Source organism: Cucurbita maxima, unplaced genomic scaffold (assembly GCF_002738345.1).
Source record: "Cucurbita maxima cultivar Rimu unplaced genomic scaffold, Cmax_1.0 Cma_Scf00016, whole genome shotgun sequence".
In the NCBI taxonomy this organism is placed as follows: domain Eukaryota; kingdom Viridiplantae; phylum Streptophyta; class Magnoliopsida; order Cucurbitales; family Cucurbitaceae; genus Cucurbita; species Cucurbita maxima.
The window spans coordinates 4,414,428-4,427,346 of NW_019272032.1; the positions used below are offsets into that span (position 1 = coordinate 4,414,428).

The following is a 12,919-nucleotide window of genomic DNA, read 5'->3' on the forward strand; positions in this document are numbered from 1 at the left end:
CCCAAAGCAAAGCCTCCTCGAAGGTACGAAGGCAGTCAAAAATATGAAAGTCCCACATCGGCTAATTTAGGGAATGATCATGGGTTTATAAATGAGGAATACTAACTCCATTGGTATGAGGCCTTTTGGGGAAGCCCAAAGCAAAGCCGCTCAAAGTGGACAATATCATACCATTGTGGAGAGTCGTGTTCGTCTAACAATATAGGCTTTTTGGGTTTGGTTTAGTGAATTTTATATTGACTCATCATAGTGGTCAGCGAAAGCGTGGTGGGCCCGTAACCCACAAGTCCCAAGATTGATTCTATCAACTTAGTTTTGTAAAAACATGTTTATCGATCAATTTTATTATATCGGGTTTAGTTGAATTGTTGCCACATTATTGTCCTCTACCTGTCTTAGAAATTTTTTCTGTACTTGGAAAAAAAATTAATTGTGATTTTCTTTTATTTGGTTAGAATACATATAAAATTTAATAAAAAATTTTTATATTTATTTTATGATAAGATCAATTTAAAAGCTTAGATCATGTAAATATTATGATATGCGATCGTTTTTCATTAATAACAAAATTGTTTTTAGAACATGCTCGATAAACTTACTTAATATTCCAAGAAATCATTAAAACATTTCCATTATCACCATTCATAGCATTTCATGCATGAACCCTAATTCCATTATAAAATGAGAGATTTCTTTTAGAAATTATTGAGAGTGAGAAACAAAAAAACAAAAAACAAAATGAAAGGCCTAACGCCATTATGTATGGCTTTGTTGGTTGTTTTTGCTTTAAGCTTAGTCAAGCAATCATTTGGATCGCCAATTCCTTTTAGTACTTGGAGAGTGATCATTATAAATCAACAATTGAAGGCACAGCTTAATGTTCACTGTAAATCTAGGGATGATGATTTAAATGCACAGACTCTCAAAGTTGGAGATGATTATGGCTGGAAATTCAAAGAGAATTTGTGGGGAACAACTCGTTTTTGGTGCACTTTCGATAGCCAAAATGGCCACTTGACCTTTGATGTGTTTTGGCCCGAAGGGGAACACAGCACTTGGCTTCTAGATAGATGTGGCCTTGGAAAATGCATTTGGGTGGCAAAGGATGATGGAATTTACTTGAAGAACGACCCGAAAAATACGTATGAGCTCATACATAAATGGAAATGATTTGGGTGAGTTCTTCGAACTTTATCAAATGAATAACTACTTCAAATCTCTACACACATGCAACCTTGTTGTAGTAGTATGAATAAGATTTTAGGCCAATAATGAGTTTGTTCGTGACAACTCTTGTTTTTTTACAAGTTAATGCTAGAAAGGCAAGTAATCTCTTATTTCAATCTCCATCTCATAAAATTTGTTATTTATTTTTGGGAGGATTCTCGATGAAAATTTTACGAGGATCGTTTTTCATATTTTTATATATTTTATAAAAATATATATTTATTTAAAAAAACTAATGGACGGCGACCGGAAATATAATTTTGTCCTCACTCTATTTAACTAATAAAGAAAAAATTTGTCACCACTCCCTCCCTCTTTAAACGAAAATTTTCATCTAGTTCTACGTGAATCCCAGAGTTAAAAGCGAAAACACGTTACAAAGTTTAAATTTTTCTATATTTAAAAAAAAATTATGATTTTTTTTAGAATACTTTAAATTTAATGAAGACGTGATCAATGAAAACGTGATCAATGTTACCATGTTTATCCACCCTTGAAATTGTTTGCCATATTTATTTTATAATTGAAAATTCACAGAGAATCTTAGAGGGTCTACGTTAGAATCCATTGTCATAATAAAAAGATAAGAGATTCATAATAAGATAAGTTGGAATTGTATAAATGGTATTGTTTGATTAAGCTTTCCATATACAAAATTTATAACAATTATATATAAATGGTTCATTCTACCTAATTGAAAAATGAATTACAAACAAATCTAAGTCGATCCAGAAATAAAGACGTTGAAATGAAGATGGAGACCCAAAAGAAAATGAAAGGCCTAAACTCAAACCCATTATGTATGGCTTTGTTGGTCGTTTTTGTTTTAAGCTTCATGGAGAAATCTTTTGGAGCACCAACTCCTTTTGGTTCTTGGAGAGCGATCATTATAAATCATGAATCGAAGGAACAACTTAATGTTCATTGTAAATCTCGTGATGATGATTTAAATGTGCATATTCTCAAAGTTGGAGATGATTACGATTGGAGTTTCAAAGTAAATCTTTGGGGATCCACTCGTTTTTTTGTGCACTTTCGATAGCCAAAATAGACACTTGACCTTTGATGTGTTTTGGCCCGAGGGAGACAGCTCTTGGCTTTTCAAAAGATGTGGCTACCTGAGGAATGACCCTCGAAATACGTTTGAACTCATTCATAAATGGAAATGATTTTGATGAGTTTTTAAAAGCTCTACACGTCTGCAACAATCTATGTGATAGTATGAATAAGATTTTGTTGAACATTATGATATATTCTCTTCTATCTCATCGACTTTTATCTAATATCGTTTATAAGAGCTTAAGTCCATCGTTAGTGAGATTGAGACACTTAAATCATTATGCTTAAAAACTAAGTTTCTTTCAATATTTTTCAATGAAACTCTAAGGAATGTTCGGTAAAAAATAAAACCTAAGCTCTTTCTTTTTCGGGCCATTTTGGAGTCATTTTCCATAGGTGTACCATTACATTTTTTTTCCTCTTTGAGACGAGGGTTATTAACTCGTAGAAAAGTTGTTTTCTCGTTTTAGTATCATACCAAATCCACTAAAGATTGTTCTAAACGTAAATTAAGGAAGAAAAAAAGTATGTACTCAAGTTTACAATACCTCACACCCTGAACTCTCTCGAGAAGATCCTAATGGAGAAACCTAAATCGTTATATGAAAAACTAAGTTTCTTTCAATATTTTTCAACGGAACTCTAAGGAATGTTCAAATTTGATGACTTTGGTACATACTTTAGTAAAGTCTTACAATATTTGGAACTAATTCTTTGTATTTGGTACCAGCGGATAACATTTCGAGTCTTTTCTTTCTCCTCTTCTCTCCAATCCGTTCTCCAGGCACTATGAAATGGAGGTCTTTACTCGCCTATCTTATGTACGGTAGGAAGAGAAGACCGACCATTATATAAGCTAAAAGGCAACGAAAATAAAAATTTGTCTTTGGCAAGATTGGAATAATCCTGTAAAAGGTAGATTATTCCCTCGTCTCGAAACTGACCTATTTGTCTCTTCCCAAAATCAAACGAGATGATTCACAAAATTATTCTCATTTGCGTTCCATAAATTATAAATTTCAAAACATATATTTTATGGGCTAATTATACAGCACATTCAAGGTTTTTCATTAATATTTGTACTAAAAGTATTAACAATCTCTAATTTTGGTAACGCTGCATTAAACCATTTCCATGAATAGGATGATTGAATTTATGAGCATTAATAAATCTTTCTCAATATGTTGATTATTATTTAAACAAATTCAATGAATATTCAACTCTAAAGAATACAAGCTTAATTGTTTAACAATATATATAATTTCGACAGCTCTCTAAACTTTTTCATGCATAAATCCTAATTTGATTGAGAGAAATTTCTTTAGAAGGTGGTGAGAGCGAGACCCAAAAGAAAATGAAAGGTCTAAACCTATTATGTATGGCTTTGTTGGTCGTTTTTGCGTTAGGGTTCGTGAAACAATCGTTTGGAGCACCAGTTCCTTTTAGTTCTTGGAGAGTGGTCATTATAAACGATCCATCGAAGGCACAACTTAATGTTTATTGCAAATCTGGTGATGATGATTTAGGTACACGTATTATCAAGGTTGCAGATGATTACAATTGTAGATTCAAGGTGAATCTTTGGGGATCTACTCGTTTTTAGTGCACTTTTGATGGTCAAAATGAGCATTTATCCTTTGATGTGTTTTGGCCCGAGGGAGACAGCACTTGGCTTTTTGAAAGATGTGGCTATGGGAGTTGCATTTGGGTGGCAAAAAAACGAAGGAATTTACTTAAAGAATGACCCTCGAAATATGTTTGAACTCATTCATAAATGGAAGAGATATCGAACGAATTGCTTGTTTCAAAGCTCTACACTTATATAACCTTCTATTTGATATGAATAAGATTTAAGGTCAATGAGTTTATAAACGTTCATTTATTTATGTATAGAAGAGATGGTGTAATATAGGTTTTTCGAGTCTGGTTTAGTGGTTTTCACATTGATTTATCAAAGTGGCGCAGCAGAAACGTGGCAGGTCCATAACCCATAGGTCCCAGGGTTGGCTCGTGTTGGGTTTTATGTCCTAAAACTCATAGTTTGTAAACAAAAATGTATTAGATTTTCAATAAAGTTATTATTGTTGTTTCTTCAGTAAAGATTGTTATTGAATAAAGTGAACTTTACGATCATTAATCTAAATCCAATAAACTAAGAACACTCTAGCTATAGTATAATTACTTGAACTAAATGTAGAGACATAAGAGTTGATCAAGTTCAGTCAAAATGATCTATAGTATAAGGATAAGGCTGAGTACCTTATTCTGGGGATACTGTGGATGAGGCCCACTTTTGTATATGATATAAACAATGTGATCACTAAAATTGTACATGTGGAGACATGTGAGTGGGGGCATCCTATGCAATGAGTATTGCATAAGATCAGACCATGAAGAAAATCACTCACTTTATAATGTCGTTTACTGTTGAGACTGATTTTCTTTTCATTCGATGAGCTAGGTAACTCGATCTTAATTCTGAGCTAACCATGAACTCTTGTTTAATCGGAATTATCCTTAGATTTGCATGGGTGAGAGTGGCTCAAGTTCGCCGACTCAATAAGCCTCCCATTTCAGGGGTAAGACTGGGTAAATGGCTGGGGATGTGGGGTGCAAGATCGAATTCACTCCTACCCACTTTTAGGGATAGAAGAGAGGTAGTTCCCTTAAGTACTGACTCCAAGTCTTGAACAAGGGGCCCCACCCTCTCATTGGCCTGAAAGGGATTCGATTTACTGGTTGGACCACAAACCAATTGTTCATTAGAGGATCAGTGAGACATAAGAAACAAGAAGTAACTTTAGGGGTAAAACGGTAAATTGACCCAGCTCTAGTTACGAACAACCTGTGAAGGATCGACTTACTAATGATGGTTATATCAAATGGATAGAAATATATCTATAGTGAGGGGAGTGCAACTACTAGGCTAAGGCTATAGTAGAATGTCCTAGTAGTTAACGAATGTTGGTCAACAAGGTTAATGAGTTTAACCGGTTAATCTTGGATCGTTGGAGCCCATGATCTATAGGTCCATTAGGTCCCTCTGCTAGCACATATCGGACTAAACCATAGAAAGTGTGACGAGTGAGTTCGAAGTGTTCGAATTCAAATTAGGGAGAATGCAGTACATATATACCTATATTTAACAGCATTTTTGTTTTATTTATAAATTAAATAAAAAGAGAGAATCTGATATATTTAAATTTAATCAAATACGTGTTCCAATTAATTGGGATTTACATTTGAATTAATATTAAATATTAATTAAATAGTTTAATTAATCATTTAATATTACTTTAATTTGAAATCATTTTGACTTCATTTCATGGAAAAATCCATGTTAGTGGAATTTTTAGATGTTAAGACTCTATAAATAGAGGGATCATAAAACACTCTCTTCATATATATAAAATCCCTCCCAAGTTTAATCACTCACCGGATTCCACAATGCCGTTCTAAGGCCGGAGGATAGTGGAAAAGACACTAGTGGTGGTTCGAAACCGGTTCGTGAGGAAAAAAAGAATTTGAACTACAAAATGTTAGTATTCAAATTCATTAAGTTTTAATATTTATGAACATGTTAGTTATTTACTCTAATTAATGTTCTAAAAGTGTCTAAGATTCAAATTGCTTCCGTATGTGTTATATTAACACCATCAGCTCGGGTATATTTATAACTGTCCAAGCTTATAACTTCTTGAATGAACTAGGAGGACAAAAGAGTTGCATTCTCTTTTTTTTCTTTCTTCTTCTTCTTCTCTTTTCTTTTCTTTTTTTTTTTTTTTTTTTTTTTTTTTTTTTTTTTTTTTTTTTATNAACGATTTAAGATGTGATATTAGGCAAAGGCCCAAGGCCCAAATTAGTCCAATGGCAAGCCCAATTTAAGGTAAGATGATCTTGAAGGCCCAAGCCCAGCTCAATTTAAGGTGAGAAATATAGACTTAAGGCTCAGGCCCATATGTAATGCGATCCTCTCCAGAAATGGGCTAGGCTCAAATAAGCGGTCAGGAGCCCGATTTAAGTACACGTCGGGCGAATGCCCAAGCCCATACTAAGTAAAAGGCCCAAATGAGCTCAATCAACAGCCCAATTAAGGAGATATATTTAGGCAGGGCCCAAGCCCATATCAATACAGCGATTGTTTTCTTGTTCAATGGGTCACCGGGACTGAATATTAGCTTCAAGCGGCTGCCATTTATCGGAATCCCTCTCATCTATTTCGGATTGCAAGAAATGGGTCAAGGAACTCCAGGTGGTCTCAACCGGCAAGCTCCCGGCGACCGGAAATCCGACGGCGATAAAAAGAAAGACAAGAAATATGAACCGGCGGCACCCCCGACTCGAGTTGGCCGGAAACAGCGGAAGCAGAAAGGACCGGAGGCGGCGGCTCGGCTGCCGACAGTGACGCCTCACACGAAGTGCAGGCTGAGGCTTCTGAAGCTTGAGCGTGTGAAGGATTACCTGTTAATGGAAGAGGAATTTGTCACTAATCAGGAACGTCTTAAGCCGCAGGAGGAGAAGGCGGAGGAGGATCGCTCTAAAGTCGATGATCTGAGAGGATCTCCAATGAGTGTTGGAAATTTGGAGGAGTTAATTGATGAAAATCATGCGATTGTTTCCTCCTCTGTTGGACCGGAGTATTACGTTGGTATTATGTCTTTTGTTGATAAAGATCAACTTGAGCCTGGGTGTGCAATTTTGATGCATAATAAGGTATAGGGCTTTCAGATTTTTTTGAATATTTTTTGGAATTCTCTCTTGTTAATTGTTTTTTGGCATTTGATTTTTTGTTGGAGTTCATTCCATTTCCTTTTGATGTATTAGATTGTTAGTATTAACTTGTGTAGTTTGATGTTGCAATTTCGAGACTTACTTCTAGTTTGGATGGGGACATAATGTGGTAGGCATAAGTGCATTTGACTTGTGGGAATGGCTTCAAATATTGATGATATTCCAAGTCTAGTAATCCCAATTCAGTTTATGTCGTGCTTCATTACATGTTACTGTGATTTAGGTATTACCACTTAGCCAACTGTTGTGGAATCTAAAATGCTGGCAGTTAAAAAGTTTTAGTTCAAAATTTGTCCACAGAACTTATGTTCAGGTCTTAATCATTTCCACTTTTCTTTTATCAACTGTGAAGTCTTTGAAGTGTTGTTGTCGAATAGTAGTGATGGAAACCACTTTGCGAGTCGGCGCTTTGTACGAAATTAGGCACATGTCCTTTAGTTTCTTAGTTGGAATATGATCAAGACATTTGCTGATCATTTTGCCTACTGTCGTCGGTTCCTTTCAGGTACTTTCTGTTGTTGGACTTCTCCAAGATGAGGTTGATCCAATGGTGTCTGTGATGAAAGTTGAGAAGGCCCCTTTAGAGTCATACGCTGATATTGGAGGATTGGATGCTCAAATACAAGAGATTAAAGAAGCTGTTGAGTTGCCATTGACTCATCCTGAGTTATATGAGGACATAGGTATTAGGCCTCCTAAAGGTGTGATACTTTATGGGGAGCCAGGAACAGGCAAGACTTTGCTTGCAAAGGTGAGTGTTTATTCTTCTCCCTTCAAAACTTTGATGCCCACAAGTTCAATAGATTTATTACTTATTGTGTTATACGGTATCATTTGTGTAAACTTTTAATCATTCAGACTTTCTAGGATGCTATGTAGAAATATAATGGTGTAAGTTAAAAATTTTCTCTGAGTTTGTAAACCATATTTCCCTTCTTTTAGGCAGTTGCGAACTCAACTTCAGCCACTTTCCTGCGCGTGGTTGGGAGTGAACTCATCCAGAAGTACTTGGGAGATGGTCCAAAGTTAGTAAGAGAGCTCTTCAGGGTTGCTGATGATCTTTCACCTTCCATTGTTTTTATTGATGAGATCGATGCTGTCGGCACAAAAAGGTCAGTTGTTTGACATTCATATTTCAAAAGAAGGATGGTGGTTTCTTATTCATGCTCCCTGCAGGTATGATGCTCACTCTGGAGGTGAACGCGAGATCCAAAGGACAATGTTGGAATTGCTGAACCAATTGGATGGTTTTGATTCAAGAGGAGATGTTAAAGTGATACTAGCTACAAACAGAATCGAAAGTCTCGATCCAGCTTTGCTTCGACCAGGCCGAATCGATAGGAAGATTGAGTTTCCCTTGCCTGACATAAAAACCAGGAGACGAATTTTTCAGGTCTAGTTGTCAATCGAAAGCATTTTAATTTGGAAGCTGCGTATTAACTACACCATTCTTTAGTTCGGGTTGCTTAGATCTTTAAAAATGTTTCTTGTTTATTTAACTCCTCGAAACGTCTGATTTGCAGATACACACATCAAGGATGACATTAGCAGACGATGTCAACCTGGAGGAATTTGTTATGACCAAAGATGAATTCTCTGGTGCTGATATAAAGGCCATATGTACTGAAGCTGGGTTGCTGGCTTTGAGAGAACGGCGCATGAAGGTAAGAGATGCCTCAGTTTCCAATTGAACTATGTTGCAAGAAAATCTCCTGTTTTTAGCTTTTCATTATTTAGAACTATGCTTGTTTCCCCCCGTTTCTTTTAATATGGTTTTCACCCGTTAAAGATACATTAGAATTCTTAACCAAGTTCTGAAAATTAAAAAATATTTTCAGAAAGTAGAGGACAAAACAAACAAATTCAAATTCGTGGTGAAAGTAGTATTTATAAGTTTAATTTTTTAAAATTGAATGGTTATCTAGTTGGTCTGTTGTTTACTGGACCTACGATGTCAATATGACCGCAATTGGACGGTTTATCTCGAGTCGTTGTGTACATTGTTTGTCTTGAGTCGATTGAATGACGGTGAACAGTAGCTTAAGCTGTTCTTTTGATGTTTATTTCACTCCAGGTCACACATGCCGACTTCAAAAAGGCAAAGGAGAAGGTTATGTACAAGAAGAAAGAAGGCGTACCAGAAGGCTTATATATGTAACGAAGATTATGGATAGTGTGTTTGAAATTGTTCGAAGTAATGTCTGAATATCAAGACAAGACTTTCAACTCTCAAAATTCCATACATACAATCCATTCGCTTTCCTTTCAATTTGTTTATTTCTTTTGTTTATTTCTTTGCAAGCAGTTAAATATAGATTTATAAATAACGAGGAGAAGGAAAGAGGAAAAAAAAACATTGCCATCCTTTTGTCAAAAACATGTCTTTCTACAAACTAATAAGTCCAGAAAGACAATTATATATTGTTGTACCACTGGTTTGGTTGTTCTACAAACTAATAACTAACAAACAGCTTTGGTTGATCCTCTCAAAGTGGCATTTTCCCGTGTAGAGTTGTATCACTGGTAGATCATTAGACGGAGTCTGCCGGGAGAGAAAAAGAAAAAAAAAAAAAAAGAATTATATATCACTGCTGAACTTAGAACATTTATCACTATCAAACATATCATAGCTACGCTCTTGGATGGTCAATCCCAGCATACTTCATTCTGTTAACCGTTGCTTCCATGTCCTTGATTTCAGCATCTTCTGAGCCGAGCACCCAAGGCAATGAGGCAGAAATGTCCCATTGATCTTACATATATATATCTTGGACAACTTTTCCCCTCCATCTGTGACCACCTGGGCTAGGAGCCGATGATCGATGATATCTAACAAACAGAGTAAATGCTCAAGGCAAACGAAACTATTTATCTGACATGCTCATAACGACTGCATCATAAGTCACAGATGAACATAAATATTTGACAACACTTTGACTGAAAATAGTACCTTGCTGCTTAGTATGCGAAATGCTTCATCTTCCATAGCTTTATCAAGCTCCTAATAAGAGCAATAACCAACTTAAACCAACGTTTTTAACTATAGTGGGGCAAAAAGTTGTTCAAGAGTATAATTTCTCCTGAAATGGAAGATGCAGACTACTCACAATTTCTGGATCTGGTGAGCTATCAATGGCACAGATGAGGCTACGGAGTTTTTCATCATTCAAAGTATTGCGTATTTCTGAGGAAGAAGCTGTATAGGAAGATGCATGAGAATATAAGAATTGGGGAAAACGCAGATTATAAGTTCACTAATGGTCCTCACAACAACTAGCAACGAAGTTCTTGACGCATAAATAAAAATGTGATAAACATAGTTACCCTGCCTAGGTTCTGGTTGACATAAAAATTGTCCACTTTCAAACTTTAAACCTAAACCCACTTTTCAAATAATATTTTACCGTCCAAAGTTCCAGCAGTTCAACCAGTCTTTAGAAGGTAACCATATTATAGTTTTTTTTTTTTTTTTTTAGTTCAACAATATGTAAGGATGAGATTCTTAGTCAAAGTTATTATGTATTAACCAGTTCCATTGGGCCATATTCTAGATTTTTTTTCATTTGATCTAATCTTCCAACATTTCTCACTTTGATAATCGAAGATATTTGTCTACCATAATCATCGTGAGTTTTTTTGATCATTCTTGTAAGGAATTAGGAAGGCATGTCTAGTGCTTTTTGCGGCCAAATGATCCCATGAATAAATTGAGGTAATAAAAGCAGGAGTTAGGAATCGTACCAATAGCCTCTAGCTGCGTCTTTTCTAGTACTTCATTCTGGTCTCCAACAAATACTGGCCTATCTACAGGTGATCCATTAGGAGCAACTGCATACAAAAAGAATAAAAACTATCAGTGAGTAGGAATAGTGGAAGTTTTTTTTCTTTTTCTTTTTCTTTTCTTTTTTTTTTTTTTTCTAAAGAAACCAAACTTTCAGTAAGGAAAATGAAAGAAAAACAAGGACATGCAATAAAAAACCCTAGAAGAATGAACGAGGAAAAGAAAGTTTATTGACTTGATCAGCATCCAAAAGCCTAGAATCAGGAATTATTGGCTGTCTATGAACATTCATTCAGCATTTAAAGAAGATAAATGACACAAGTGAATAAACGAAACGTGAGAACATCTTACTTGATTGGTCCTCTGCAGACACAGGCTTAACACAGGGCACTTCTGCAAAAGTTGCAAATGATATTAGTTATCATGCCAATAGAATTGAATGCTAACCACAGAATGCCAGTGAAACATAAAAGAAAAACCTCTGAACTACTTTTAGGATCGTTAGATTCAAGAGCCTCAGCTTGAAAATATGTAACTAGCAAGTATTCAACCCTAAACAGATACCAGACCCTCGAGTTTTAACATTTTTTTTTTAATATTTGCAAGTGTCCATGCCCTGCTACATTATGTTACGAAAGTAACTCGTAAAATATTAAATCTTAGGTAGGTAGCCTTCATGGCTTATTCGAAACCCACAAGTTAAAAGGTAAAAATACAGGAAAGGGAGCTTGAGAAAAATTTTCTGCCTTGAACTTAAGCAGTGTATTCAAATTCATAACAGAGCATAAGCCACACCAACCCAAAAGCCTAGAGATTTCGCGACATCATGATACTATATCAAAATAAAAGGCTTCATTACAGTTATTCTTGAACTGTAGACCACCTGAACATCAAACTGCTTACGAAATATAGAACATAAATAGAACAAGAAAACCCAAGGCTAAAAGAACAGTACCTTTGTGTTTCTTGAAACAAACCAGAGAGCAGCTTCAAGCAAAATGAAACAGAGAAAACCACCACAAAAATGAGTGAAGGTCAGAGAGTTTTCAATAAAACCACACGAACATGACCTAAAAGAAATTCTTTTGTTTTTCTTACTAAGGAACAAGGCATAGGGGGCATTTATATTTGGATGGTGCTTCATTGCAGACCTGACATTGCCGAGGACCCATAGAATGTTCAGTTTCTTAAAACCTTAAATGCTGCAACGAAAAAAGGATAAATTAGAACCCTACAAAAACTTTGAGAATAGATATCCACATATCCACGGCGAGCCACTTTCAAACATGTTTTTGATAAATTTGCTTCTGTTGATACCACATTATTAACATGTTGACAAACACACGCATTTTAAAATTAAATTTTCAGAAACGAGTAGAACTATCAAGCTGAGAGCGATTAAGACTTGATGCTTCTATCATCAATAATAAAGTTAAATTCAGTCCGGAGGATTAAGATTTCACCAGAATAACCAATGCTAGAGCTGCTACTTCAACTTCAACTTCAACTTGATCACTCCACAATTATAGACACACTAAGAAAACATATTTATATAAATTACTCAAACATACAGATTCCGAAAGCAGAAAAATAGACAGAGAAAGAGAAAATCGAATTCAGCAAGTTTAACCATACAATCGGATTAATGAAGACGGCGATAAGAAGAGCAGAAGAAAAGTAGAGGCCTCACCGGAAGGAGAGATTGTGAAGTTCTCAGCCGAAGCAAAAGCGAGTTTGGCGCGCGGCTTCCCCTTCCCACGAGGGTTTTGACAAAATTGAATTACCCCAATGGATTTTTAAATTCGATTAAATTGCAAATTTGACCGGAGAATAATATTAGAATTTACTAATAATTTTAAAAACTTAGAATTTATTTGCTTTAATACTAAATTTCAACTTTTAATTTACAATTTAATCTTCAAATAAATTTTAAAAATAATATATTAAGGTCTAGATTTTATTAAAAAAATTCGAGAAACAAAATAGAAGAAGCACGAGAAAGACATGATGGCAATAGAGACGAGAGAAGTTTATGATTGGCTTGGAGAGAAAGAAGCTTAA

The 12,919-nt window shown here is 35.3% G+C and overlaps 2 protein-coding genes across 4 annotated transcripts; one reads left to right on the forward strand and one right to left on the reverse strand.

Moving 5' to 3' along the window:
• The first annotated feature begins 6,455 nt into the window (after positions 1 to 6,455).
• Positions 6,456 to 9,346, forward strand: LOC111491209 (26S proteasome regulatory subunit 4 homolog B). The gene is made up of 6 exons (XM_023140008.1): positions 6,456 to 6,999; positions 7,583 to 7,828; positions 8,020 to 8,189; positions 8,254 to 8,470; positions 8,601 to 8,741; positions 9,152 to 9,346. Exons 1-6 carry the CDS (start codon positions 6,520 to 6,522, stop codon positions 9,233 to 9,235), a joined length of 1,338 nt encoding a protein of 445 aa, XP_022995776.1. The 5' UTR covers positions 6,456 to 6,519; the 3' UTR covers positions 9,236 to 9,346.
• Positions 9,347 to 9,595: 249 nt separating this feature from the next.
• Positions 9,596 to 12,642, reverse strand: LOC111491210 (zinc finger HIT domain-containing protein 3). Of its 3 annotated transcripts, none has more exons than XR_002719677.1 (9): positions 12,549 to 12,639; positions 11,957 to 12,060; positions 11,814 to 11,845; positions 11,210 to 11,251; positions 10,819 to 10,905; positions 10,185 to 10,273; positions 10,028 to 10,078; positions 9,739 to 9,906; positions 9,596 to 9,619 (listed from the first exon to the last, which is right to left on the reverse strand). XR_002719677.1 is itself a non-coding variant. In XM_023140011.1 (9 exons), the coding sequence occupies exons 3-9, from the start codon at positions 12,028 to 12,030 to the stop codon at positions 9,883 to 9,885; spliced, it is 399 nt and encodes a 132-aa protein (XP_022995779.1). In that variant the 5' UTR covers positions 12,031 to 12,060; positions 12,322 to 12,392; positions 12,549 to 12,642; the 3' UTR covers positions 9,596 to 9,882. The 3 variants fall into 3 exon arrangements, 2 of the variants coding, with proteins under 2 accessions (XP_022995779.1, XP_022995777.1); XM_023140011.1 differs by adding an exon at positions 12,322 to 12,392 and having other exon boundaries at positions 9,596 to 9,906; positions 12,549 to 12,642; XM_023140009.1 differs by having other exon boundaries at positions 9,596 to 9,906.
• Between the last annotated feature and the right edge of the window lie 277 nt (positions 12,643 to 12,919).

Excerpts from the sequence above, each read along its gene's own strand:
- LOC111491209 (XM_023140008.1), top strand. The coding sequence starts at position 6,520 with ATGGGTCAAGGAACTCCAGGTGGTCTCAACCGGCAAGCTCCCGGCGAC. Across the intron at positions 8,190-8,253 it reads GATGCTGTCGGCACAAAAAG|GTATGATGCTCACTCTGGAG; the intron begins GTCAGTTGTTTG and ends TGCTCCCTGCAG. Across the intron at positions 8,742-9,151 it reads TGAGAGAACGGCGCATGAAG|GTCACACATGCCGACTTCAA; the intron begins GTAAGAGATGCC and ends ATTTCACTCCAG.
- LOC111491210 (XM_023140011.1), bottom strand. The coding sequence starts at position 12,030 with ATGGGTCCTCGGCAATGTCAGGTCTGCAATGAAGCACCATCCAAATAT. Across the intron at positions 11,252-11,813 it reads TTGTTTCAAGAAACACAAAG|AAGTGCCCTGTGTTAAGCCT; the intron begins GTACTGTTCTTT and ends CAACTTTTGCAG. Across the intron at positions 10,079-10,184 it reads GCTCACCAGATCCAGAAATT|GAGCTTGATAAAGCTATGGA; the intron begins GTGAGTAGTCTG and ends TGCTCTTATTAG.